We start from the raw sequence: 27,369 nt of genomic DNA, 5'->3' as shown, positions 1-27,369 counted from the left end.
GACTTTCCAAAGAACCCTTAAGCTTCCACTTCACAATGGTATCTTTTTATTGGGCCACTGTTGTTCAGAGTGGGTACTGAGAAAGCAAACCTTTCCCTATTCTGCTCATGCAAGGGTATTGTGAAAAGGCAATCTTTCATGTCAATTATTAATATAGGCCATGATCTAAGTAACAAAAATGTAAAGCAAGTCCAGGCTGTAAAGGACCCATTGGTTGAATTATTCTACTAACTGCTCTTAAATCTATTATCATTCTCCATTTTCCTGATTTCTTTTTTACAACACACACAGAGGAATTCCATGGGCTGGTGGACTCTTCTGCTTGTTGAACTCCAGCTGCTACTGTACCAGTTGTTCAAGTGCCTACAATTTGATTTGGTTATGGGCCACTGCTCTTCCACACAGGTCTGTTTGATAACCATTTCATGGCAAAGCTGTTGGTACGTCAGCAGTAGCCCCTTTTATAAATTTGGAAACTCAGTCCCTGCAATGTCCTGTTTGTCGACCATGGGCACAGCTTGTGATTGTTCTCTATCTCCTGCATCAATACCTTCCTGAGGAGCATCTACCATATCACCTCCATTGCCTCATTTCCTGTCCCTGGAACTGCAGGAATATCAATTTCATTACCCATTGTTGTAAAAGATCCCCTCCCCATAAGTTTATAGGTAGGTCAGCCACATAAGGTCTCAATTTGGGGTTGGGGATTTAGCTCAGTGGTAGAGCGCTTGCCTAGGAAGCGCAAGGCCCTGGGTTCAGTCCCCAGCTCCGAAAAAAAGAACCAAAAAAAAAAAAAAAGGTCTCAATTTCCCTGTTTGCCCTTCTCTTCCCACACAGTTAATCCATTGACCACTTTGTCTTATTTGTGATAACTTACCAATTCCTATAAACTGAGTAAATCTTCTGAAGTGGCCAATCTGGACTTCCATGACTTTTGGCAAAGTATACTAACACCAGCTCCTGGATCCACCATTCATTTGTACCATTAATTGTGTCTCTGATCATTAACCACTCTTTGCCAGAACACTCTTTTCCCAGTACTCATGGAAGCTCCTGTCCTTTCTACCAGAGCAGCCTTGCCCTTGATGTAAGGAAACAACAACAGTTGAGCAATTCTATCCCCTGCATCAATTTGCATCTCCTTTTTCACACATGCCATAATTTTTATTTCTTCCTCGCTATTCCCTTGCTATTATACCTGGACGCACAATAAATCCTTGAGAAATTAATCCACTTCTTCCCAAGATTATTCCCACTGTCCCTGAAGGTAAAGGACCATAAACACCAGTGGTTAACTTATAGCATTCAACGTTTAGGAAGAGGGTAAGAGGTATATCTGTGGTCAGATTCAAAGCTGCACTCCCTTCTGTAGCAGGTATAAGATCAGAAAAATGTTTAAGATCTTGTATTTTGTTTTTTGGCATTTGTTTCTGGGTAACTAGAAAAGCTAGTGGAAATGTTTTGCCTTTCCTCGATGTCATTGAGATGTGGGAGCACAGGTACTGTCTATCTTGAGTCTCAATTTCATTAGGTACAATAGATTCACAATGAGGCCATTCCTGTTCTCTTACTTCCTTTGTCTCTTGTCAGTGAAGTCTTCGTACTACCATAGCTATCTTTTCTTATTGTACAACTAATTTTAGTTGTTGTACAGTTATTTTTCAACCTTTTTTGAGAGAAAATATATAGACTGTACTTGAAAGTAGGGAGGTGTTTACTCCAGTGGTTTTCTTTTTTTCAAGTAACATTCCTATCCCCTTAATCCCTACCCTTGGTCTTAAGGGATATGAAATTGGGTTTTCCATTTTTTTAATGCAGAAAAAGTCTAAAAGTCTATCTATTTAATTAAAATTGCCTTGGGGGGTGGCTTGCTATAATTCACTGTCTCAAAGGCTCCTGTGTAGTTCCTGGCTCTGGGCTTGAAGTTCCCATCACTTTGGAGTCTCCTGAGTCTCTCTGGGCATCCAGCCAAACTCAAAGAACTGATGCTTCCTCTAGTGATGCTCCCAGGAGAATTTCTCCTCTGCTGCTTTCCGTTACATGTCTCCTGTCCTCTGCAACGTTTCTGCCAGATGTCCTCTGCTTCTGCAACATTGGTGGCATTCTTCTTCTCCAACAATGTTGGGCACCAGGTGTAAAAATAACTTTTATTCACCAGATGTAATTGTTGTCTTGGAGGCTTACTGCTGAATGAGCTCACCCTTTCTAGCTCTTTCTGAGCTATGGCTGGCTGGTTCAATTCATCTGTTCTGGTTTAGATTCCTCTCTAAGCTGACTGATTCAAATCAGCTTCTCTTGACTTCTGACTGAATTGCTTTGCTTGGAAAAACTGCTTCTGAACTCCATGAACTGAACTGCACTGACTGCCTGAACCAAACAGAAATACAATAACTCAATTGTACTGCACCAAACTGAACTGTCTCTCTCTGCACTGCTCTCAAGTAGCCTCTTTTTCCTGTCTGCCTTCATGAGACTTGGGTATATCCTGTCACTGACTGATTCTGTCAAATCTTTCTCTGACTCAACACTTTTTCTGCCCTATAGTTAGATGTTATTGTCTAGGATTAAAGGGATGTACTAAAGATGTGTCTACATTCCAGACAGAGGGATTAAAGGTGTATAGATTCGGGGCTGGAGAGATGGCTCAGAGGTTAAGAGCACTGTCTGCTCTTCCAGAGGTCCTGAGTTCAATTCCCAGCAACCACATGGTGGCTCAGAACCACCTATAATCAGGTCTGGTGCCCTCTTCTGGCCTGTAGTTGCATACATGCAGGCAGAAAGCTGATGATGTATACATAATAAATAAATAAATGTTTAAAAAAAAGATTTATTAAAAAAAAGGTGTATAGATTCTAATGCCAGCAAGGGGATACCTCACAAACAGGTCAGATAAATGTGCCAGCCTGAGTAAGAGTAATCAGGCAAAAACCAAAAGCTCCTTTCTTCCATATCCTTTCACATGGGCTTCCAGCGAAACATTGCCCTAGACTTAGAGTGGGTCTTCCTGTTGTTGTAAAAATATAAAAAATAAAAAGCTGTCTTTTATTGCCCAAGAGGTCCGGCACTGCAGTGCCCCAAGATATCTGCTAGATATCTTAAGTCTCAATCAGCAAAGTCTCTCATCCACTTTGCTCCATCCTGTATCACCCTGCCGAGGACCTTTCTCTGAGCCTGGCAGCAATCTCTCTGCCTATCTAGTTCCCAAGGCAGGTTTCCATGCCAGAAATACACATCCCAACTCTGCGGTGGCCCACACACTCTCCCAAATTCAATTCTCCACATGAAAAGCCACACAACACAATAACCTTTGGTCCAATTGATAAGCTATAATTGCCCACCTAAACATACACAGCCCGGTACACATCCATCCCTTAAAAACATTCATAACAACCTGTAAAGGTGCAGCAGGGAATCCTAACATCAGCTTCCATGTTGTCCCGCAGCCACCCTGTTTCTCCTGTCTCTTCTTCCTTTCCATTCCAGTCTCCTCCACTTCCCTCAAACTTTACTCCCACCCTTCTCATCCAATGACAGGCCTCATCCTATCTTGTACCTGCCTCACCTGTGACATCATCCCACATCTTCCTACTTCAAATAATTTAGATTTGCCGCTCTTCATACCTCAAATGATCAATCAAGAAAAACCCCTCACATTCCCATCTGCACGGGTTTTAGCTGATTCCAGTTGTGATGAAGCTGACAACTAAGATGGACAATTAAAGACTTTGTGTGTGACAGAGAGAGAGAGAGAGAGAGAGAGAGAGAGAGAGAGAGAGAGAGGAGCTTGAGTGTATGTGAGACACAGAAAGAGTTAGAGCAAGTGTGTGTGTCAGAGAGACAGTGTAATACAGAGACAAGGTGAATGTGTTCGTGTGTGACAGAGAGAAGTGTGTCTGTGACTGAGAGAGTGTACGTGTGACAAAAAGAAGCAAAGACACACAGGGAGAGTCAAAGAGAATGTGTGTGTCATGGAGGAATAAAGTGTAAGTGTCACTGAGAGAGACGGGGAGCAAGGTATGTGACAGAGAGACAGAGTGTGTAACACTGAGGGATAGGCAGAGGAAGATAGAAAGTAAGTGTGTTTAAATGTGACAGAGGCAGAGTATATGGGAGAGGGTGTGTGCGAGTGTGTGCATGTGTGCATGTGAGAGGGTGTGTGCATGTGTGCATGTGTGCATGTATGAGAGGGTGTGTGCATGTGTGCATGTGTGCATGTATGAGAGGGTGTGTTTATGTGTGCATGTGTGCATGTGAGAGGGTGTATGCATGTGTGCATGTGTGCATGTGAGAGGGTGTGTGCATGTGTGCATGTGTGCATGTATGAGAGGGTGTGTTTATGTGTGCATGTGTGCATGTATGAGAGGGTGTGTTTATGTGTGCATGTGTGCATGTGAGAGGCTGTGTGCATGTGTGCATGTGTGCATGTATGAGAGGGTGTGTGCATGTGTGCATGTGTGCATGTGTGTGTACCTGTGTGAGAGGGTTGTGTGTGTGTCCATGTGAGTATCTGTGTGGGTGAGACAAAAAGATAGTCTATCTATGTGAGACACAGAGGCATGTGGGAGACAAAAAGAGACAGAGAAGTGTGTGTGACACAGACAGAGTGTATGTTTGCGTGTGATAAGAGACAAAGAGACAGTATATGTAACAGAGAGAAATAATGGCAGAAAGTATATACATGAGACATGGAGAGAGAGAGACAGAGTGCGTGTGAAACAGACGGACAGACAGAAGTAGGCAGAGACACAGGAAGAGTGGGTGTTTGAGAGACAGAGTAACCTGGGCAGAGACAGAGAGTATATGTGACACAGAGACAGACAGACATTCAGGAGAGAGACAGAGAGAGAGAGACAGAGAGAGAGAGGCAGAGAGAGAGAGACAGAGAGATGGAAAATTAGTGTATATTTGTCTGAGGCGTGGAGATGCAGACATTGGAAGAGACAGAGAGAAGGAGATACAAAGAGGGGGTGTGTGTGACAGAGAGACGGTGTGCATGACACAGACACAGACACAGAGACAGAGGAAACCCTACTTCTGAAAGCACACGTTTCAAACACAGAACTGGAGAAATGGAGCTAGAGCCAGCGTGCGGTGTCTTCCCTGAGGACTCTCTCCCTTGTACCTAGAGAGGCTGTGTAAGCTCACAAGAAAGAGGAGCAGGGAATGGCTGCTGTGCAGCTGGAAAACCTCTGAGGCACAGCACCATCCTGACAAGATCACGCTTGCCGTGCGGGTGACCAACAGCCGTCTAATTGGACGTCAGGGGTGCTCAGTAGGAGGGAATCCATGTCTTGTAGACCTGGCCCCCAGCCACGGAGGAGAACCTACCGCTGAGATTTTCCTAAGCTAGTATAATGTTAACTGCATCCTAAATACTTGTCCTAAGATGAGTTAAGCTCTCGCCCCTCAGCAGTGCTTGTTCTTGAAGCAGACAGAGACCATTACGGTCAACATGCAAAGAACACCTGACTGCAGGATGCCCAATCTAAACGGATGCATCTACCATGCAACCTGTACACCTGAGGCTCAGGGAACACTGTGGAAGACATGGACAAAGGTGTGCGAGAGCCAGAGATGGTGTCTCCTGCATATGACAAGGAAGCTACACATGAGACCTGCACAACAACACTAGTTGGTACCTGGTAGAGGGAAATCACACAAGGCCTCAACCCTACACAAAGAACTACAGGCAACTGAAAAATCTGAGGGCAGGAGAGGCAGCCTTCCCCTGGGAGGAGCTCACTGACTGGTTGTCTACAGGCAAAAAGTCAGCCCTGAAAGTAACATTACACAGACTGAGCATGCTATATTTAGGAATATATATGTATATGCATATATGCTTGCAATAATAATAATGAAAAAAGAGACCATTGATTTGAAATACAGCATGGAAGAGTATATGGGAGGGTTTAGAGGGAGAAAGGAAAGGAAGAAATGTAATTATATTATAAACTCAGAAATTAAAAAGACCTAGGAGGTGGGCTGGAGAGATGGCTCAGTGGTTAAGAGCACTAACTGCTCTTCCAGAGGTCCTGAGTTCAATTCCCAGACACCATATGGTGGCTCACAACCATCTGTAATGATATCCGATGCCCTCTTCTGGTGTGTCTGAGGACAGCTACAGTGTGCTTAATAAATCCTTAAAAAAAAAAATAAGAAGAAGCTGGGAGGTAGTGTTACACCCTTATAATCCCAGCACTCAGGAGGCAGAGGCGGGCAGATGTCTAAGTTTGAGCCAGGCCGGTCTGCAGAGTGAGTTCCAGGACAGCCAAAGATACATAGAGAAGCCCTGTCTTGAAAAAAAAAAACCTAACCCCCCCAAAAAAAGGAAGGGAGAACATAGAGATACAAAAAGATTGTGTGTGTGTGTGTGTGTGTGTGTGTGTGTGTGTAGGGGGGAAGCAGAGAGAGACTGGGAGGAGGAGTCAGAGACTGGAGGATAGACAGAGTGTGTATATGTGTGACATGTTCAGACAGACAGAGTGTGAATAAGTGTGTGAGGGACACAGAAAGTGTATGTGTGAAACAGAAACAGTGTATGTGACAGAGACAGAATGAGACATGGGGTGTGTGTGTGAGAGAAACTGAGAAAGACAGAGTTTTGTGTATTAGACATAGAGAGACAGACACATGAATTGTGTGTGATGCACATGGAGACAGAGAAGCAGAGACAGTACACAATGTATTGTGATACAGAGACACACAGTATACGTTTGATACAAAGGCATAGTGTCTACACATGACAGAGACATAGGCAAGAAACAGACGGGGGTCTCTTCTGGTTCCAGGTGCTGCAGGAGCCACGGCTTACCGTGCAGACATGGCCAAGTCCAAGAACCACACCTCACACAACCAGTCCCTCAAATGGCACAGAAATGGCATCAAGAAACCCTGGTCACAAAGATACGAATCTCTTAAGGGGTCAACCTCAAGATCACGCACTTTGCCAAGAAGAAAGGCCTGAAGAAGATGCAGGCCAACAATGCAAAGGCAGTGAGTGCATGAGCAGAGGCCACCAAGGCCCTCGTGAAGCCTCAGGCCATTAAGCCCAAGATGCCAAAGGGCTCCAGCCGCAAACTCAGCCATCTGGCTTTCACTGCTCACCCCAAGCTTGGGAAGAAGATTCGAAGCTACATGGCCAAGGGTCGTAGGCTCTGCCAACCAAAGCCCAAGGTTCAAACCAAGGCAGAGGCCAAAGCTCCAGCCCAGGCTCCCAAGGGTGCCCAGGCCCCTGTGAAGGCCCCATAGAAAAGGCTCCTGCCAATGTGAAGACAGACGGACCGCTGTGCACACCCACCTACACACTATTGCAGATGACAGTGTCCTGTGCTGTTTTTACAAATAAACTTGAGACAAGAAAAAAAAAAGAAACAGACAGGAAGGAAACAGACGTGTATGTGAAACAGAGACAGAATATATGAGACACAGAGAAAAATACAGACTCTGTGTGTCACAGCTGAGGGAGGAAGAGAGAGACAGAGTATCTGTGTATGAGACACAGAAACACAATGTATGTGTGACACAGGAAGAGAAACAGTGTGTGCATGAGCAAGAATACAAAGCAAACACAGAGAAAGAAAACATGGGACACTCAGAGTGAGAGAGAGCGAGAGAGAGTGAGCAAGAGACAGAGAGAGAGAGAGTAAGAGCAAGAAAGAGAGGAAGAGAAAGAGCGAAAGAGAGAGCGTGAGAGAGAGAGCATGAGAGAGAGAGAGAGAGAGAGAGAGAGAGAGAGAGAGAGAGAGAGAGAGAGAGAGAGCTCAGTGTGGTGGTTTGAATAGGTTTGTCCCCCATGTGTTTGAATGCTTGGCCCACAGGGAGTAGCACTTAGGTGTGGCCTTTCTGGAAGAAGTGTGTCACTGTGTACACAGACTTTGAGGTCTCCTATGCTCAAGCTCTGCCCACCTCCTGGCTGCCTTCAGATCAAGATGCAGAGATCTCAGCTCCTCGTCCAGCACCATGTCTGCCTGCACGCTGCCATGCTTCCCACCATGACGATAACAGACTGAACCTCTGAAACTGTAAGCCAGCCCCAGTTAAATGTTTGCTTTGTTTCTTCCCAGCAGGAAAGCCCTAAGAGACTCAGTTTTAAAGTACGATCTTGCAAACACAAGGACCTATGTTTGATCTCCAGAAGCCATACTGGGCTACCTGGTTTTTATGTGAACTTGACACGAGTTAGAGTCATTTTGGAACAGAGAACCTCAATTGAGAGAACACCCCCACCAGACTGGCCAATGGGCAAGCCTGGAGGACATTTTCTTATTTAGTGGCTGATATGGGACAGCCCAACCCACTGCATGTGGTGTCACCCCTGAGGTGGTGGCCATGGGAACTAAAAGAAAGCAGTCTAAGAAAGCCGGTAAGCAGCACCCTCCAGTGGCCCCTGTGTCGGTTCTCGCCTCCAGGTTTTTGCCCTGTCTGTGTTCCTGTCCTGACTTCCCTGGATGATGTATTAAAAACTGTAAAATAAAACACTTCCTTCCCCAAATTGCTGCTGGTGGTATTTCATCACAGCAATGGAAACCCTAAATACTACGTAAAACACGTGCTGGGCATGGAGGAGGAAGGACAAGAGATCCCTGGGGATTCCAGACCAGCCAGCCTGGGGGAGCTCTGAACAGAGAGGCTTCCCTGGGTGAGGACTTCACTTTAGTCTGAGTCAAATAAGCTGCCCTGGATGAGAGGAGAGAACAAGCCAAGGGAAGACACACCCTGACAGATACTTAGGAACAAGGATGAGAGCGGTTCCTTCAGAAGCTCTGGGAAGATCCTGGACCAAGAACTTCCAAAACCAACAGGTTGGATCCACCCTCTCTGGTCAGGATTTGGCCCTAAGGGTGGACTTCAGTAAAGCATTCATTTACCATGTTCTAGTTCAGGATCACAAAGGTATTAATTTTAGAAGAACTACTGGGAGGAGGGCTCAGTCATTACTGTGTTTGCTTTACAAACATAAACAACTAAATTCAGTCCCCAAACCCCATGTAAGAAAAATCCTGGTGTGGTGACACATGCTTGTAATTCCAGAGCCACAGACAGGGTGCTCAGTTAAATCTCTCAGACCTCCTGGACAGTCAGCCTTGCCAGTGGGAGACGGTGTCTCAAACAAGATGGACAGTGCCACAATAATGACCCCCCAAAATGACTTTGACCACCAAACAGACTCATACACACCTACACATGTACATGCACACCGACAAACCTAAGGAAAGTGTTTGGAGGTTGGAGAGTTGGAAGTGACAGTATATATGCGTAGGAGAGCACTTATCTGCCATGTGCTATGTGTCTATCCCAACGCCATTTTATTATTATTATTATTATTATTATTATTATTATTATTATTATTATATTATTATTATTTTAGAAGAAAGGAGGGGGAGGGGAAGGAACGTGGAATATGGTTCAGTTTGTAAAATGCCTGCCATGCGATCGTGCTAGTCAGTGTCCACAGTACCCATGTAAACAGCAGGCTTGGTGGCACACATTTGTAATCCTAGGACTGGGTAGAGCATAGGGAACGCCCCCTGCAGATCCCTGGCCAGCCTGGCTTTCTAGCCAACTGGCGTTCGCCGCAGCCGCCCTGTCTCCTCCACGCCACCAGGAGGTGCCAGCGGGCCAGGAAGTCTTCCACCGTTCGTCTCTATGACCCCCGCTGCGGGCTAGATGACCCGGAAGTCACTGAAGGGGCAGTGCTTCCAGGTGGGAGCGAGGTGACCCCGGCTGCTAAAGAAAGGTAGGGCAGAGTAGCCATGGGGGCGCACCTGACCCGGCGCTATCTGTGGGATGCCTCGGTGGAGCCTGACCCTGAGAAGATGCCCAGCTTCCCGCCGAACTACGGTCTTCCGGAGCGCAAGGAGCGAGGTGAGCTTGCGCAGACGCGACCGCCGATCCCGCGGAACTCGGCTGCAGAGGGGTCGGATCGCGAGGGCGCCTGAGAAAAGGCTGGGACAAGACAGCAGAGAACGGGGAAGACGAGACTGCCCCGGTGCACTTCGTCCTGGACACAGCGCGGAGCCTAGGGACATGTTCTTTGCATCTCCATACAGTGTCACTCGTATTTTGGTTATGTACAATAATACAAGGTCGGCGGGGGATGGGGCGGTCCTGCAGTGCACTTGTCCTGTCTAGTGTGATGGTGCTGGGGATGGAACCCAAGGCCTGTGTGTACTCGCACGGTTCTTGTTCTTCCCGTGTAGGAAAATCACAGGCTTACAGGCTTACAGAGTGACGGCTGTGGACAAAGGCCTAGTTTGGCACTTGAGATGCCCCAGGGTATCAGAGGACACTGGCACTGTCTTCAGGGAGCCCATTGGACAAAGCAGCGTGTCCAGGAAGATCTAGGAAGCAAATTTAAGAGTGTGGAAGCAAAGGCTAAAAGAGGCGGAAATGATGAGACCGATCATACTGGTTCCAAGGAAGGATAGAGCCCCGCTTGTAAGCAGGGGAGACAAATTTCTTGCTTTACCGAAAGGTTATAGTGTAGGCCAAAAGATGGCTCAGTCACTACTGAACCTGCAGTCATTTGCATATTGGAAATACAGCACTCCTTGGCCCTCTCTCTTGATTGGCTAAACCAGAACCTTGGTAAGACTCAGCGAGCCCTGCTGACCTGGTCTCCAAGTTGCTTCTTCACTGGACCCCTTCTTATTTTGGAGTCAGACTAGTCTCTAACTCGCAATCCTTCCCCTTTGGCCTGTGGAGCACAGAAATCACAGATCCAGTGTGCTCAGGGATGCTAGCTTGCATGTTACAGGCCCAGTGTGCTCAGATGCTAGCCTGCATGTTCCTTCTGTAGTTCTTCGCTGCCTCTCCCTACATCTTAGGCAAGCTCTTGTGAGAGAGCAGCAGCAGCTTCTACTTCCACTCCCATGCATCTTCAAACTCCTTCCAAATGACTTGTCCCTAGCCTAGCAGAGTCCCCATTCCAGGTGAGCCCCCCTTATATACTCTACTCACCCTCTACAATGAAAGAACTCTGCTTCAGAACCTCTCCTCAGGCTCCTGTCTGTAGATGGACAGACTGCACCCCAACAGGGACATCATGGGTTCCTGGGATACACAGATCCTGTCTCAGAAACAAGTATAAAAGCCCATCTGGCCTCACCTTCCCAGCTAACCCTTTCCTGAAGGGCTTCTCTCAAAGCTCCCAACCCAGCCCAGCTCTGTTTGCCATTCCTCAGTTCTGTCTTGCTCACTTCCGTTTCACTGGGCGCTCTTACTGATTCCTCAGCTCCCTTGAAACTGAGGCCTGCTCTGTTCTGCCCTGGGGGCAGCTCACAACTGCCTGGTATACACAAGTGCTGTTCAGTTTATCTCCAAGGGAAGCCTTAACCTTGAACCTATGAATGACATTGCTGACTTGTTTTCATATAGTTTTGGGGCTTTATTAGTGGTGTGCGCGCATGTGTGTATGCGCGCACGAGTGTGCATGTGTTGGCCAGAAGTCTGCACTCAGAGTGTCTTCCTCAAGTCACTCTCCCCTTTTCTCTTCCAGGAACCACCACCACCCTCCGCTACCACCTTAATTTTTGAGACAGGGTTTCACTCTGTAGCACAGGCTGGCCAGCCTCTGAGTTATGAGATCACAGGAGTAAGCCGACAGGCCTAGCCTGGGTTTTATTTTCCTTTTGTGTAGCACAGGCTAGCCTCAAACTTAAAACCCTCTTACCTCAGCCTTCTGAGTGTAGAGATTGTTGGCTTGTACCCCTCTGCCTTCCATGTCTGCCTTGTACCCTTGAGTCTCAGCTCTGCCCGCCACTTAAGCCTACAGTCCTCACCTTCCTAGTCACTGTAAAGAACTGTCTACCTTGTACTTAGGTCAAAACCCAGGAGGCAGGAAAGGTGCTTGTTGCCTCAAGGCTTCAGCCCTGTTCAACCTGCAATGTTCTTGCCACAGGCATCTACCCTGCTCACCCCTTGCCTCTTCATGACCCTGTTTCCAGCACTTCTTAACCCTAGTTTTGGTTAGGTTTGGGTTTGGTTTGCCCTCTGCAGTCAGTAAGGCTACCAGCCACTCAATGACAGTGTTTAGTCTGCTTTGTGTCCCTCTGAAGATGGGGACCATCTATCCGCCTGGCTCCCTGCTACATTCCTGCAACTTAGCAGGCAGCAGTGTGCTGGAGGCTTGCTGCCCACCTCTTGTAAACTGGACATAAGAGGCCGGAGCCTGAGTCGCTAACCTGAGCTCTTGCTGAGCCTGCCTGTGAAGTGAGCCATGGGCCTGGAGTGCAAAGCCGAAGGACCGAGTTGGCCTCGTCAGCATACTGGGGCAACAGCAGTCAGAAGTATGGTCAAGGCTGTAGAGAAGTAGGTGGGCTCAGGAGATCCAGGGAGAGTGCAACACAGGAGGCAGAGAAAGCCTATCTGGGTGACATGCAGCCCTGGTGAGTCACGTCTGGACACCAGGACCTAAGACCGTGTGAGAAAGGACAGAGCCCTGAGAGGAAGGCCAGCAGATGGTTGGACATGCAGTACTAAAGTTTTCCCAAGGCCTCACACAAGTAACACTACAACCAGTTCCTGTATATTTTAAGATTTTTTTTTAATGTATAGACATTTGGACACAAGGGTTCAGGTACCAGGTAAGGCCAGAGAGGTCACTGGGTCACTGGAATGGGAGTTATAGGCAGTGGTTGTGAGCTGCCCAACCTGGGGTTTGGGAACCACTGAGCCATCTCTAGCCAACTTGTCTGGTTTTTCGAGACAGGGTTTCTGTGTAGTCCTTGTCCTGTAGACCTGGCTGGCCTTGAACTCGGAGATCTGCCTCCTAAGTGCTGAGATCAAAGGTGTATACCACCACCACCTCTAATGAAATGTTTTAATGCACTGAAATAGGGTTAGGACTGAGGCCCAGATGGAGAGGTAGGCCTACAGACCCAGCAAGGCCAGATATGTGATTGAGAGCCACAGTGGGTCCAGGCTGGGGAGTTTCTATTCCTAAACACCTCCTGAAGGGTCAGGTTTGCCAGTGATGGGACAGCCCAGCCCAGAGCTGGGTCATCTAGCCGAGGCTTACTTAACACCCACATGCTACATAGTGGCCTTATGTCAACATCAGACTTCATACAGTGACAGCTGCAAAGTCCTATAAGCTAGTGATGAACCTGTCTGAGTTTGTGTAAGCACGTGCTATACCAGTCCCACTGGCTTAGCTGACAGCCTGGCCCTCCATACTGGGACTGGCATCTCTGCTGTGGGGAGCCAAGGCTGAGAGGTCCCCGTACCCACTGAAGAGCTGAAATTCAGGTCCTGGGTGGCATAGGGGCTGGGGAAGGTGAGCTGGGCTTTCTGGAAGACAGCATCTCTACATGAAGGGATGTGAGGTCTTTGTTGCTATTTAGGACAAAGGGGACAAGGAGTCACCCTTCCTGTCAGGGTGAGGCCATAAACCCAATGGGTTCTGCTAAGCCATACTCTGTGGCTTCTGTTTGCCATGTGCACACTGTGGGTCAGTGGATTGGGGCTGGCTGCAATGCTGAGCCTCACCACTCCCCACAGTGATGGTGGCCACACAGCAGGAGATGATGGATGCCCAGCTGACACTACAGCAACGTGACTACTGTGCGCACTACCTCATCCGGCTGCTGAAGTGCAAACGCGACAGCTTTCCCAACTTCGTGGCCTGCAAGCATGAGCAGCATGACTGGGACTACTGCGAGCACCAGGAGTGAGCCTGCCCCGCCCCGCCCACACCCCAGCCCACACCCACACCGCAGAGGGGCTGAGCCAGAATTCCTGGGGGAGGCTCACCCCTAGCAAGGCTTCCTAGTGGCTGGGAATGGAACCACGCCAGAGCCCGTGGCACTGAGACCCTCTGTGTGTTCTGCCCACAGCTATGTGAAGCGCATGAAGGAGTTTGAACGTGAGCGGCGACTGCTCCGAAGGAAGAAGCGGAGGGAACTGAGGGAGCAACGGGTAGCCCAAGGCCAGGGAGAAGGAGAGGTGGGCCCTGAGATGGCCCTGTAGGGATTGACCGCCAGCCTCTGGACCATCAGTGAAATAAAAGCTTTAGGTCACCTGCCTAGCCTTCGTCTGTGCTCCTTCAAGGATGGGAAGAAATGGTGTGGCCCCTGTACCCCTAAAGAACACAAAGCCATTTGGGTAAGCAGGTTTTATTGTTGCTGCTGGAGAGCCTTGGCCAGCCACATCAGGACAGGGGTAGTAGGTGGAGGGCATTACTGGGCTGAGCTCGGGAGGAGCTGCTCAGAGCAGGAAGGGGATTATGGGCATGCGCAGGGGTGGGTAGTCACGGAACTCCTTCAGGTAGCTGCGATGCTTGCCCTTGGCCCAGATAGTCATCTGGGTGAAGCCCACCAGGGAGAAGAGGGCCACTGTGGGCAGAATGGGGTATCAGAATGAGGCTGCCTGGCTGGAAGGGCAGGGCACCACACAGGGACAAGAGACTCACCTGGGACACACTGTGTCATAATGGCAAAGCCAATCCAGGAGCCGACCTGCGAACAGCACAAGAAGGATGTGGGCCCAGCATCACATACATCCCCGGGAAGGAGGCAACTGCCTCACCAGGTCCAAGATCTCTTACTCCCCACAACCCACTCCTACACTTTACCACATGTAGGGCCTCAGACCTGGGAGGAAAAATGCAGTCCCTCACCTCGTAAGTGTAGTTGGGACAGGACACCAACAGAAACAGCCAGGTGAAGGGGTTCTTGGTGGGGTATGGGATCTTCCTGGTTTTCGACCCTGGCATGCAGGACAAGAGTAAGTCAGACCCCTCACCCAGCTCACTCAGCCCCGGCCCCAGCCCCAGCAAGCCACTCACTCACCCGCTGGTCGAAGATCCCGGAGAGCCATGTGGATAGAGAAGTTCCCAAGCTGACAGATCTATCAAGGAGAAAAGCATCAATCCACAGCCAGAGGCCTCACCCCACCCAGCCACCGCACCTCACCACATTTGGTTGCTGCCCCAGCCTCTTTACCACAAAAATGGCCAGTGCCAGCTTAACCTGCTGAACTCCATAGGCTGTAGAAAAAGCAGGAAAGAGAGCCCCGTAAGAAGGAGCCTCACACTGGGGTCACCCAGGGTAAGGGCACCGTCTGGGCCCACTTACTAGGGGGTGTGTAGAGAGGGTGGTTGATGTAATAAGCCATCCACGCAGCAAAGCCCCAGTAGTAGGTGCAGTTCTGGAAGAGCAGATGAGTTAGCCTGGGGCAGGGGGGGCACTGCTGCTGGTGAGAGGGCAGGACAAGAATAAGGTGCTCACTTTGAAGATGTTTCGCAGGGGCATGGTTCCGTGAGAGAATCGGTGCACGAAGAGAGTCTCCAGCAGGCGCTTGATGTAGTGGAAGGAGTGGCACATGCAGGCGAGGCTGGTGGGGTAGCAGACTCAGCCAGGGCCCGTCCAGCCTCCCCCCGCCCCCCCCCCCCCGCCACCTCCCCTTCCCCCGGGCCCACTCACTGCACCACAGTATGCCGACTGGATGTAAAGTCGTATTTGCGGCCATAAATGAAGGGCACCCGGAAGTAGAAGAGCAGGTAGATGAAAAGGGGCCCAGCATACTCCGTCAGGAAGACCTGGGAGTACCCAGAGACAGGTGAGTGGCCCGGGTGGCTGATGAAGGCAGAGACCAGGAAAGGAGTCAGAGCTCACCGTCACCCAGCTGATCTGGGCCCCGAGGTCCCGGAAGTAGAGCGTAGCTGTGGTGCCCACAGGAAGCTTCTGCAACACATCTTCATCTTTCAGGGACTTCCCCTCTACAGAGATAAGTCAGCATTTGGTTACTGCCCTGGTTTCCTGACCCCAAGAGCCCAAGGGATAGGCTGGTGGACAGCTGTACTCACTGGGGTCCAGGCGGAGGGACTGGCGGGCAGGATACCACTGCGGGTCTGCCAGGAGAAGGTCAGGGGTTGCAGCACCTAATCTGGCAAGGTTCAGCCTACCCACGCCCCAAACTTGGCCTGCCTCTCAAGGCTTCCAGAACTCTAGGACCCCCCAGCTCCTCCCACCCTGTGCACGGACACACAGGATAGGCAGCAACAGATTTTCTTCCCCTTTGGATAGCACAAGAGCATTCCTGCTGGTGACCACACAGGGGCAGCCTGCCCAGTCAGCCGGGCCTCACTCACAGTTCCAGTGTGCTGAGAGGCTACAAGCCGATGAGGAAGAGGCATGCGGAGGCATGCGGGCCCAGGTCACATCCAAGGGGAGGCAGGAGTGAAGGTAGATGTGTCGGGAGCGGGGGTAATGTATCGGGAGCATGGGGGTGGGGGGAGGATAGGTGTGTCAGGAGACTCACGTGTCTTGGTGAAAAGGGTCTTGATTTCAGAAATGGTGGCCTGAGGCTCTACCTGAGAAAAAAAACAGGGTATCAGTCCTGAGGGAGCCAGACCCAGGATTGGGGGAGAGGTTCCAGGTACGGGCAGGTCAGGATCAAGCTGGCTGACTTCATGGGGCACATCCATCCCCCACTCCTTTCCAGACACAGCTCTCCCAGGCTACCTTGTCCCTTCTCATACCAGGCTGCCTGCCGGCTTCCAGCCCCAAACAGGGGCCACAGCTGCTCACTCTAGCAGTGATTCTCAGCCTTCCTAAAGCTGCCACCCTTTAATACAGTTCCTCATGGTGTGCTGACCCCAACCATAAAATTATTTCATTTCTATGTCATACCTGTAATTTTGCTGTTATGAATTATAATGTAAATATTTGATATGCAGGATGTCTGATAAGCAACCCCAATGGGGTCTCTGCTCACAGGTTGAGAACCGCTGCTCTAGATGAATACCCCTTGTATGTCCTCTGAAGGACAGGGAGGACCATCAATGCCTACATAGCCCTACAGGAGCTATAAGGAACAGGGACCCAAACTTCCTGGCACTTCACCCCCGGGGGCGCAGTCCTACCTTGTCCAGGAAGCACAGCTTCTCCCTCGTCTTTGCATCCCGAATCTCCACCTCGAAGAAGAGAACCGCCTTTTTATGCTTCTTGGCTGCTTTGTGGGGCATGGGCATGGGAAGGCCATCGAGGCCTTGGTGGGCCTCTTTGGCTGCCATGCTCAAGCTTATATCCATGCCACCGCCAGCCCTCCTGCTCTGCCTTCCTGGCTGCAGTGCCCGCTGCCAGCCACCAGCCCCAACCTCCGACCTCTCCTCACAAAGTTGCTCTGAGCTGGGCTAGGCATGATCAAATTCTGCCTCGGTGCTGGAAGGGAGCCCGTGTCTGACCAGGCCCAGCCAGCTTCAACGCCACATGTAACCTGAGTGGCACCAAGGCCTGGCCTGGCTAAATATAAAACCATCTCAGCCCGAGTCCCCCCCAAAGGAGCCACAGTCCTCCCCTGAGAGCTACCCTCATACAGGCAGTGGGTGGGCACAGGCCCTCAGAAGTGCCAGGGGCAAGAAGATCCCCGGAGATGGAAAAAGTCCACAGCCATAGGTGTGGCTAGCCCGCCCCAGTGTGCAGCTCTAGCTGACAGGCTACTGAGCCTGGGGAAATGCCAGCTATCTGGAGAATCTGCGAGACAGATCATCCATTTCCACTTCTAAGCTGTAAGGGACACTGGATTATTTCCCTTGTGCATTTGTGTTCCCAGGGAGGTGACAAATTCCAGAGGTATTGATGCAGAGTACCCAAGGCTCTCCGCCTCCCTCTCTACCAGCCTCTCACTGGTTCCTACCACATCAGACCAGGCAATGTGCTCACACATGGATGAGCCTTCTAAAGCCCAACACACCCTGCCTGCACCCCTGGGGTCCACAGCCTCTGCCTGCACCCCTGGAGTCCAAAAGAAACTTGCAGGCTGGGGCTGTCAGGTATGCACAGGGCCAGAGGAAGAAGGCAGGAGCCCCAAGGATCCGATCCATCAGGCTAAGAAGGTCAGAGAAGGCTACAGCATGATGCTTAACACTGCCCATGCTGGCTGGTAGAGGCCCAAGGGCTCTGTGGGGATCTGCCACCTTTTCTGCCAATGAAGGGGACATCACAGACCAGAGACTTGCCACCTGCATGCTCCCAACAGCAGAGGCCGTGGCACAATCCCAGAGCTGCTAGGGATCCCTGAGAGGACATGGGTGAAACAACATGGTGCTAGCCCATGGTAAGTGTATGCATATATGTGTGCAGGTACAGGTCGGGAACCCCATGGAGGTGACCCTACAGCCCTGCAGGGCTTGAGTTCAGGGCAAGGCTCCTATGCCAGGCAGTGGCATCCAGGCCTACCTGCCCATATGTGCCAGAGCCTACATCATGGACACAGCATAGGAGAAAGCACAGATTATGTGGGTCAGCAGCGTACTCTGCTTCGCCCTGTGCCCTGGGGGCACATGGCTGAACCCACACACAAGGACAATCAGTGCCAGACTGAGCAGTCATGCCCTGGGACCCCTCCTGCTGAAGAGGGCTGAGAGGCATGGGCACAGAGAAATATGCTAGAGGGCAGGGTGGCAGGACTCTGGGCTGAGGGTGTATTAATAGTTGCTGGGCCCCATGAGCACTGTCCACATGCTCAGAGTCCATGTGGATTGCAGGAGGGCGGCACAGTGTGCACTGGGAGAGAAGGCCATGGAGTTCCTGCTGAACCACTCAATAGCTTAAAATACAACCAGCCCCTCTCCCTCCTGGGCCCGCTGCCGGGGAGGGCTGAAACCCTAGCCTCTCCCCGGGCTGGGGCTCTGCAGCCAGGCCAGGAGTCGTGGTGCACCAACTGGCTATGAGTGGGCAGCAAGCATGGAGAGGGGCCACAGCGAAGAGTGATCCCAAGCCACAAGGAGAGGAGCTGCCTGAACCAGAGGTAAGCCGGGGGCCTCCCACGGCCTGCCCGAGCCCCAGATCCCCACAGCCGTCAACCCCCAGGCAGAGGTCTAAAAAGGCCCAGTGGGCCAGAGGCCATTCTAGAATTATCTCAAAATCAAGTTTAGTGTTAAGTGTAGCAAGGAGGCTGGCTAGGTGAAAGAAACCAGACTTTCAGGCTCAGAGTGCCCAGGACTGGACCAGGACAGACAGAAAGCAGCCCGCTGGTAACCAGGAGTGGGGGTGGGGGTGGATGCTAAAAGACACATGCTCTTTGTGGGTAAGACAAAGGTGCCAGTGACAGAGGTGGGGGGCACCCCACTGAAAGGTGATGAAATCCACCAGGCTGTGTACCTTTTTGGGAGGAGGGGTACCACTCAGAGGTGAGACAGGGTCCGCCTGTCTCCATGCTCCAAGTGCTGAGGAGTGCAGCTGTCTGCAGCACGCAGCTGAACTGTGCACTTTATTTAGTCACAGGAACTGCACCGCAAAGCTCTGGCTTCGGGGGATTCTATACAGGGACTGTCACACTGCAAGGCAGATACCCATACCACCGAGTTACACCGCAGCCCCAACAGGGAACAAACAAACAAACAACAGGCAAAGTGTCCATCAAAAGAGCAAAGACAAAACAGCTCCAGGGAACAGGTGGGGTCTCCCCTCTCCAGGCTAAGGAGACTGAGGGGGATCAATATGTATCTTAGACCTTGGTCCCCACCCCACTCCTCAACCACTGCCACACCTCATCCCATCCACACCCCCATCCACACTGAGGCCAGCCTAAAGTACACCAGGAGGGGCACCTCGGTCAGGGGTCAGAGGGCACAGATAGCTACAGAAAGGTGCCCCAGCCAGGGTGAACCCTGAGGGCGAGCAACCAGCAGGCTCTGCCCATCCTCAGGGGAAAGCACGGCTGGGCTAAGGAAAGGCCCCTACCGTGCTGTGAGATAGATGTCTATCTATATAAGGGTGGCCCATGAGGGTAACCTGAACTCTGGAGGGGTGCGGGGGGGAGTCCTGTTGAAAGCACAATAGGCAGGGGTCAAACACAAGCACAAGGGCAGGAGCCCTGGCAGGGCACATGCGCTGCTTCTGCGATGACAGTCCCACTAGTCTGTGAAGAATTCTCACCCAGAGGTTGAGATAACAAGGCCTGGCCACAGCCAACAGCAACTCCAAGGTCAAGGACAGCAAAGCAGTCTAAGAAACGGAAGTCCACCCTAGGGCTGTACAGGGGTGCTGGCCTCAGCATGCCACTGTGTGGCGAGACCAAGTTTGGCCAATAAGGTGCCTGTTCCTTGTTCTAAGACACAAAGGCAGCGCTCTTGAGGCTGTCCCAGCCTGGCAGGGCAACAAAAAGACAGAGAGGCAGGCCCTGTGTCACTGTCACACAGGAGACTCACACCTCCTGCCTCAGGCTCCCGGATACCTCATCACAGCACCAATTACAACAGTCACCCACCTGGCAGGGTGGCATACGCTTGCGATCCCAGCAATCTGCAGTCAGTTCAGAGGCAATCCTAGCAACATACCAAGTTTGAGGCCAACCTGAGCTATATGAGACCCTGCCTCAAGAAAGAAAAAAAAAAAAAAAAGACTCCAGGTAGCGGTCTCCTTACTGCCTGATCCCCTGCCCCTGGCTCACTAAGCTTTCCCTTAAAAAAAAAAAAAGAAGAAGAAGAAAGACAGGGAGACCTTCTACCTGTCCTGGGCCTGGCGGTTTTCTAACACCCAAAGTGGTCCCAGGTAGAGCCCAGCTCAGTATTACCCCTTGGGAAAAGGTCACCAGGATCTGGCCTGAGGTCCCCTCCCAATTTCCCCCACCCTTTCCTGCTGCTCCTAAACCACATCAAAGGCAGTCATCTGGTGTTCCTGGGAAACTTCAGAGCCTACCCTGCTCCCTAGGCTGCCAGGTCTCACAGTCCTGGTTCTGAAGCACCCACCTCATACTGAGAGAGTGGATCAGCTCACCAGGCTCCAGCCCCCAGAGAAACTGGGGTGTCCCTCAATGGTGACCAAAGCTGACAGGTTCTACAGGGCACAGTAGGGGAAACACACGTTCCCTGGACACTAAGTTTAAAAAGACCTGTGTGGTGGGTGATGGGTTCTTCACCTCCTCAGCGGCCAGGGAGACTCTCCTACTGCAGCCTCTCTGCTTAGTGTAGGAATTAGACAACAAAAGGCAGAAAGCAAGCCACCTGAGCATTCCAACAGCGCCCATCTAGAATAAACGCTTAGCACGGGCCAGGCGGTGTGCATGTGCTGGGAACCCAGCTCTGGGAGTGAAGAAAAGCAGGTCAGAAAACAGGAGGGAGGCCCACCTTGTCTTGGCCTTGGCTACGGACTAGGACTGTGGCAGAGGAGAGAGCACAGGAATATCACACACTGGCTGACTGTGGCAGAGGAGAGAGCACAGGAATATCACACACTGGCTGACTGTGGCAGAGGAGAGAGCACAGGAATATCAGACATTGGCTGACTGTGGCAGAGGAGCAGCCACAGATGTGCCAGGCCTTTGTCCTGCAACCTTGACTGCATCCATGAAGAGACACAAGGTCAGAGGGCTGACAGGATCCTGCCCCACCCACCTGCTAGCAGTGAGCCTGAACACAAGCAACAAGGGGCCGTGTGGGAGGAAGGGAAAGGCGTGATGACAGCCAATAGATACTTTCCATTGTCCCCTTGTGCCAAGAGGCAGGCGGATGGCCGGCAGAGGCAGACGGTCCTAATGATAATGGGCAAGCACACGGCTGGGGTGCAGGATCAAGCCCTTCTCTCAATCCCTCTATCAAGGGAGCAGGTGCCAAGGGAAGGACAAACAGAAGCAACCTGTCACCCAGAGTTGAGGGAAACAGGCAAAGGACAGAGTGGCAGCTGGGTGTGGCAGCACAGGCCAGCAATCCTATCCCTCGGGAGTGCGGCAGGGAACACTCAAAGTTCAAGTCTGGTCAGGCCTACATAAGCTCCAGACTGGTCAGAAAGACCCTATCTCAGAAATAACACATAAAGCTAAAAATACGGTAAAGGAATAAAGACCTCCCTGAGAGTGTCCAGGCAAAAGGCCCTGGGGGAAGGACAGGGCCGTTCACCATCTAGGGAAAGAAGTTCCACATACAGCCAACAACAAACACCAAGGTCCTAGTGGGGTGCCCTGCATGCCAGAGGAGCAGGGAGGGAAAGACTGTGCAGGCCTGTCCACCAGCAGAGGGCCCTGGCTTTTGCCTGGGCTCAGATTGGAGTCACAGAGGGTTTCTGAGCAGAGAAGGGACACAGGTTCATTCAGGAATTCACAGGTGCCAGTGCTGGTGGGAAGGTCTGAGGGGGTGAGGCAGAGGCTAGGAGATCAAGATGGGGAGGAACAAGAGAGGAGGAACAATGGTTGAATTCTAGACAGAACGAGCAGAAGTTAGCAGACCCCAATATGGCCTGAACCTGGAACTGAAGGAGCGAGTCTGATCCACCAAGCCTGGTAGGAAGGAGCAGCCCCATCAAGGCCGGGCTGGAAGTCACATGTCCAATGTCTGCAGCACAGGACTCAAGCTACATATGCCTCTTCCTAAATGAGAGAGCCCTGCTGCTCCAAGGTCCTCTGCCTGTAAGCAAGACCATGGCTGCAGAGTTCCCTTCACAGGCTGGCTCGGTGCCTCCAACCTGCCTTCCATGTCAGTCACTAACTTACACACCTAGAACTGCGGGTATTCAACTATAGATCCTGCCAGATGACTCTAGGCAGGGACACTGGCAAGCAGTTACAACCCTGCCCAGCTTCACAAGTGCCTCTTCTTTGTAATCCCCACACAGCCGGAACTGTGGGTGACTTAGTTACTTCTCTGCTGCTGTGCTAAGACACCATGACCAATGCTTTCGTATAAAAGAAAGCATTTATTTGGGGCTCATGGTTCCGGGGGGTTAGAGTCCACAACCACAAGGGCATGGGCATGAAGCGGCAGGCAGGGAGGCAGGCAGGCAGGCAGGGCGCTGAAACACCATCTCACATCAGAGTTAGCTGGGAATGAGGTGGACTTGTAGATTCTCAGAACCACGCCTCCAACAAGGCCACACTCACTAATCCTTCCAAAACAATTCTACCAGCTAAGGACCGGGTATTAAAACATGTAAGCCATGGGACCACTATTATTCAAATCACCACAACAGGCTTCATGTGCCAGGATGAGGAAGTGAGGTCCACAGGCTGAGTCACCTAGGAGTGAAGAGAGCTAGGATGTCAGCCATGAGTCCACAGGGATTCAGAGAGCAAGACGCCACTCCATCAGGCTCTTGGCCCCGGCACAGGTCCCTGTACTGGACAGCCTAGCACAGCAAAGCCAGTCAGTCAGTATGCTCTCTCCACTCACTGCTACCAGGAACCCCAGGTGAAGCACTCCCGAGGTGTAAGGGCACGTGTATTCTTCTGAGGGACACTGCTGGGCCCAGAGGGCAGACACCTGGCCCAACAATGGGCAGGCAGCTTAGCAGGTAGACACACAGCCTCCCCGCCCGCCGGCGTTCATCTGAGACTCCAGCTCAACCGCTTTGGCTCCCATTCCCTTTTACTTTCCAGAAATACCCAGTAACCCTAATAATGTTGTGATAGCTGATGACCTGCTCTCTGCTGCCAGAAAGCCAGCACAGACTGCACCTGCTCCAGCCCAAATTTGTCCTTCCCCAGTGGCCTTGGCATCTGACTTCACGTCTCCCTGGTGCACCAGGGGCAAGGGAGCAGATCTTTCAGTAGCCAGCCTCTCTAGGAGCAGCAGTGGGAACAGGCTACCCAGGGCAGGGACAGCACAGACGCTGACCACCTATACTTGGCCTGTGACCAGGTTACTTCGGTCTCCAGGCCCTGTTGCACCTCGACAGAAGCCAGAATCTGAACACCATGTTCACAGGCGCTCAACCCAGCACTGACACCAAGTGTGGAGGCCACGGACAGACAACTGGGGAGAGGGAAGGAAAGGGGAGGAGAGAGGAAGAGTGGGGAGGGGAAGGAAGGGGTGGGAAGAAGTTGGGAGGGGAAGGGGAGGAAAGGGAAGAGACAGGGAGAGGGGGAGTGGTGGGGGAAAGACGGGGCTGGAGAGATAGCCCAGCATGTAGATGCTTGCCACCCAAGACTATCTATCCCAGGACTTACACGGTGAGAGAACAGATTCCTGTGCGTGTCCTCTGACGTCCACATGTATGCACACTACAGCATGCCCACACACACTATTTTGTTCTGTTTGGATTTCTGTCTGTCTGCCTGTCAGGCAGGATCTCACTATGCAGCCCTGGCTAGCCTGGAATTCACCAGGTAGCCTGGGCTGGCCTTGAACTCAGAGATCTGCCTGCCTCTGCTTCTGCCCAACAATGTAATTTTTTTGTTTAAAGTTAGTTTGTGCTGAATGTACACCTTTAAACCTAATATTCTGAAGGCAGGGGGATATAGATCTCTCTGAGTCTGAGGCCAGCCTCATCTATCTACAGAGTGAGTTCCAGGCCAGCAGGACTACACAGTGAGATCTTGTCTCAAAAAGCAACAAAAAGCTGCACTGACCTCTAACACCATAAAGGATTAAAGAAAGAAATATAATAAAACTGGGGTGTGGATTAATGGTAGGGCATTTGACTAGTGCACGTGAAGCTCTGTTACAAAGAAAGTGACACCTAAGATCCCATTATCCAGAGAACACACACACATACACACACACTCTCACACACACACTCACATACTCACTCACTCTCACACACGCACACACACACACTCTCACAAGCACACACATACACACTCTCGCACACACACTCTCTTGCACACACACAGAGACAGAGAGAGAGGGAGAGACAGACAGAGACAGACAGAGAGACAGAGACAGAGAGGCTAAAGCACATCTTTTTCTTTTTTTTTCTTTTTTTTTTTTTTTCCGGAGCTGGGGACCGAACCCAGGGCCTTGTACTTGCTAGGCAAGCGCTCTACCACTGAGCTAAATCCCCAACCCCCAGCACATCTTCTTTTAAAGGGCCAGCCTCCATTTTCAAATGCATACAGAATATATCCCTACATGGGGCATGTGCATGCTACAGAGGAGCCAAGGGCTAAACCACATTTCTTGACCCCAGAACCCTATGAACCCCACCTCTGCTAGCCCAGTCTGGTCCAGTGGGCCACACCCAAGATACCTGCTAAATCCAGAGAGGCCAAGGCAGGATGGAACAACAAGTCCGGGTGAAGGCCCCCGCCACCATCCAGCCGGGAAAGCAGGGGTGTCTCCAACACCAGCTAAGGTCAGAAAGGCCATGTTCATGGGAATCTAACCCTCCGGGCTTCGTGCCAGTCACAATGGCTGTCATGGGCTAAGTGTGTTGGTACCAACAATAAGGCAGAGGATGCCACATGAAGAGTTAACCTGGGCTACACAGTAAAATCCTATCTCAAATACAAATAAAATATAACAGATTGCTACAGCACCACCCAGTGGACTGGCAGGAAGAACCAACCCTGTCCTAGGTGCCAACATTAGAAACTCTAACTGCTGCCTGGCATATATAGCTTCAGAATTCCCACAGATAGAACCGAGACCTGGCTTAGCATTCGTAAGGCCCTGAACTCAATTCCTAGCACAACACAATAAAAAAGAAAATGATTTTAAATAAGCTTCTTGGCTAGGCTATATCTCAGTGGGCAGCAGGTACTTAGTATGTACAAGGCCAAAGATTTCATCCTCAGCAAAAAAATAAAACATTTTCCAGGGCTGGATGGGACAGCCGTCTCCAAACACCCCTAACATGGCCCACCCCGAGGTCCTCACCCTACTATCTCCCTTACCCTCCTTCCTGCCCCAAGGGAGGGGGTAGGCAGCTTGCACCTGCTCTGCTGCTCTCTGGAGGGTGCTGGAGGGATGCTGTTACCCTACTTACTGACAGAAACTGCAGCTGGGGAGCACAGGTCTCGAGCCTCAGGGCAAGGCCAGGAGCTCAGAGGGCTGAACCTCGCCTGCCCCTGTTCCTCAGTGTATTTGAGCTCTCATTCTGGGATGCAGCCTGAGCCCCCTCCGCCCTCCTCCAGGGCTGCACCTGTGCTGTTCACAGGCCCTCCCACCCGCTGCCCGCTTCCAATTAGTAATCTAATGTGGGCCTCTCTCAATGTCTGGGCAGGAAGACTCTGGCAAACCAGGAAGCTTAAGGAAGCCAGACCTAAACCTGGAGGACAAACTGACTAGAGGTGTTCGTCGGACATTGTCCATTATGTCCACCCGACTCCACTCAAGCCAGCAGGCAGGTGAGTCTATGCACACACTTAGCTTGCCAGACAACCCTCTAGGATCCTCAATCACAGCTCATTCTTAAAGAAGAATTCCTACTTTACAAATAAACCCCTTTGTGGAAAAACCAAGGCACATTCCAGACACTATGGAAATCTGGAAATCCAGCCATATTAGAAAAACACGTCTTTGCCAGGAGCATGCTGGGCGTACCTAAGGTTTAGTTTCAACCCCCAGCATAAAGGAAGGGCAGTGAGAGAATGAGTATGTAAAGAAAATAGTTCTACATGAGAAGGTGGCATCACAAAACACCACATGGATCGGACAAAGGTGTGCGGCAGGGGCAGTACATGCAGTTTTCTATACAAAGTGGTCAAGAACAACCACCCTAGCCATACTTCAGAAGGCAAAGTGGATCTCTGTGAGTATGAGGCTGGACTGCCCTACATGAGTGTCAGGCCAGCCTGGCCACAGAGTGCTTAGTGAAATCCTGTCAGGAGAGGCAGGGTGAGGATGGGGCTCACTGAAGGGTCGAAAGTCCCGAAAGAGTAAAGGCGACCATCCACACGGGAAGAACAGCTGTGCAAAGGCCCTGAAGTGAAGCATAACAGGTGGTCACACATTCGTGGTCTGGAGTCATGCACATGACAGGAAGGAGATGAGGTGGAAACACGGAGGTGACGTGGAGAAGGGCCCAAGGGCTGGGTGAGGAGAGGGAGCTATGGGGAGCTATGGGCAGAAGAGTTAAGGCCTGACTTGAGTTTAAATCCGCTTACTTTGTTGTGATTGTTGACACAGGGACCTGAAGCTCACTGCATGTCTGTAGAGGTCTGCTGCCCCAAGTGCACGCACCAGCCCCCGCAGCTGCAGCCTGAGTTCTTAAGAAATCCTTTTGAGAGAATTAGTAGTAGAGACCTGGAGGAGGCTGGGAAAATAATTCCCTCCAAACAGCGATGGCACTAGGCATGGGAGCACACAGACTTGTACTGGCAGTACACTGGAAGGGTCAGGCTGAGACCATGTCTCAAAGATTCTTACATCTCCACTGAGGTCCTATAATGTGTGCTGTTAAACCACTCTGGAGCTTGGGTGTGGCTCAAGAGCAAAGCATGTGCTTACCAGGCACAGGGCTCTGGGCACCATTCCCAGCAACAACAAGAAAACTACGGTCCCCAGCTCCGAAAAAAAGAAAAGGAAAAAAACAAAAAAACAAAAAAACAAAACAGAAAACTAACAAAAATAGTTTTCTCTCAGTTTAGGAAAAAGCATAATGGCTTTGATGAGGAAATAGGCTAGCTTGGGCTAACAGGCTAGCTCTGGCTAACAGGCCAGCTCTAGTCACTACTGGGGTCTTACTGATGCTTTTGTTTTGTCATGCTTTTGTT

General features: G+C 51.0%; 2 protein-coding genes and 1 long non-coding RNA gene across 10 annotated transcripts in view; 2 read left to right on the top strand and 1 right to left on the bottom strand.

Moving 5' to 3' along the window:
- The first annotated feature begins 9,687 nt into the window (after positions 1-9,687).
- On the top strand, positions 9,688-14,026 carry Ndufb7 (NADH:ubiquinone oxidoreductase subunit B7). Its single transcript, NM_001108442.1, has 3 exons — positions 9,688-9,864; positions 13,501-13,669; positions 13,836-14,026. Exons 1-3 carry the CDS (start codon positions 9,753-9,755, stop codon positions 13,966-13,968), a joined length of 414 nt encoding a protein of 137 aa, NP_001101912.1. The 5' UTR covers positions 9,688-9,752; the 3' UTR covers positions 13,969-14,026.
- Positions 14,027-14,098: 72 nt separating this feature from the next.
- The window catches only part of Tecr (trans-2,3-enoyl-CoA reductase), a 41,466-nt gene continuing 28,195 nt past the window's right edge, over positions 14,099-27,369 (bottom strand). For 2 of the 5 annotated variants that reach the window (NM_001398682.1, NM_138549.2), the window contains exons 2-13: positions 16,865-16,915; positions 16,261-16,312; positions 15,806-15,850; positions 15,615-15,718; positions 15,423-15,538; positions 15,228-15,333; positions 15,075-15,147; positions 14,943-14,986; positions 14,790-14,847; positions 14,618-14,706; positions 14,411-14,456; positions 14,099-14,333 (exon numbers count right to left, since the gene is read on the bottom strand). In NM_001398682.1, the coding sequence (NP_001385611.1) occupies positions 14,206-14,333; positions 14,411-14,456; positions 14,618-14,706; positions 14,790-14,847; positions 14,943-14,986; positions 15,075-15,147; positions 15,228-15,323 (534 nt within the window). In that variant the 5' untranslated portion in view covers positions 15,324-15,333; positions 15,423-15,538; positions 15,615-15,718; ... (1 more) ...; positions 16,261-16,312; positions 16,865-16,915 and the 3' untranslated portion in view covers positions 14,099-14,205. Of the gene's footprint in view, positions 14,334-14,410; positions 14,457-14,617; positions 14,707-14,789; positions 14,848-14,942; positions 14,987-15,074; positions 15,148-15,227; positions 15,334-15,422; positions 15,539-15,614; positions 15,719-15,805; positions 15,851-16,260; positions 16,313-16,864; positions 17,075-27,369 lie in introns of those variants that run through there. The other 3 variants (NM_001398681.1, NM_001398679.1, NM_001398680.1) reach the window with 3 other exon arrangements.
- LOC134483333 (uncharacterized) overlaps positions 16,085-27,369 on the top strand; it is a 35,819-nt gene continuing 24,534 nt past the window's right edge. For 3 of the 4 annotated variants that reach the window (XR_015644048.1, XR_015644049.1, XR_015644050.1), the window contains exons 1-3: positions 16,085-18,057; positions 18,488-18,750; positions 25,878-26,001. This is a non-coding gene — a long non-coding RNA (uncharacterized LOC134483333). Of the gene's footprint in view, positions 18,058-18,487; positions 18,751-25,877; positions 26,002-27,369 lie in introns of those variants that run through there. The other variant, XR_015644047.1, reaches the window with a different exon arrangement.

Source organism: Rattus norvegicus, chromosome 19 (assembly GCF_021556685.1).
Source record: "Rattus norvegicus strain SHRSP/BbbUtx chromosome 19, alternate assembly SHRSP_T2T, whole genome shotgun sequence".
Lineage (NCBI taxonomy): Eukaryota > Metazoa > Chordata > Mammalia > Rodentia > Muridae > Rattus > Rattus norvegicus.
The sequence above is the reverse complement of the archived record's forward strand: the minus strand, read 5'-3'. Positions and strand labels throughout refer to the sequence as shown.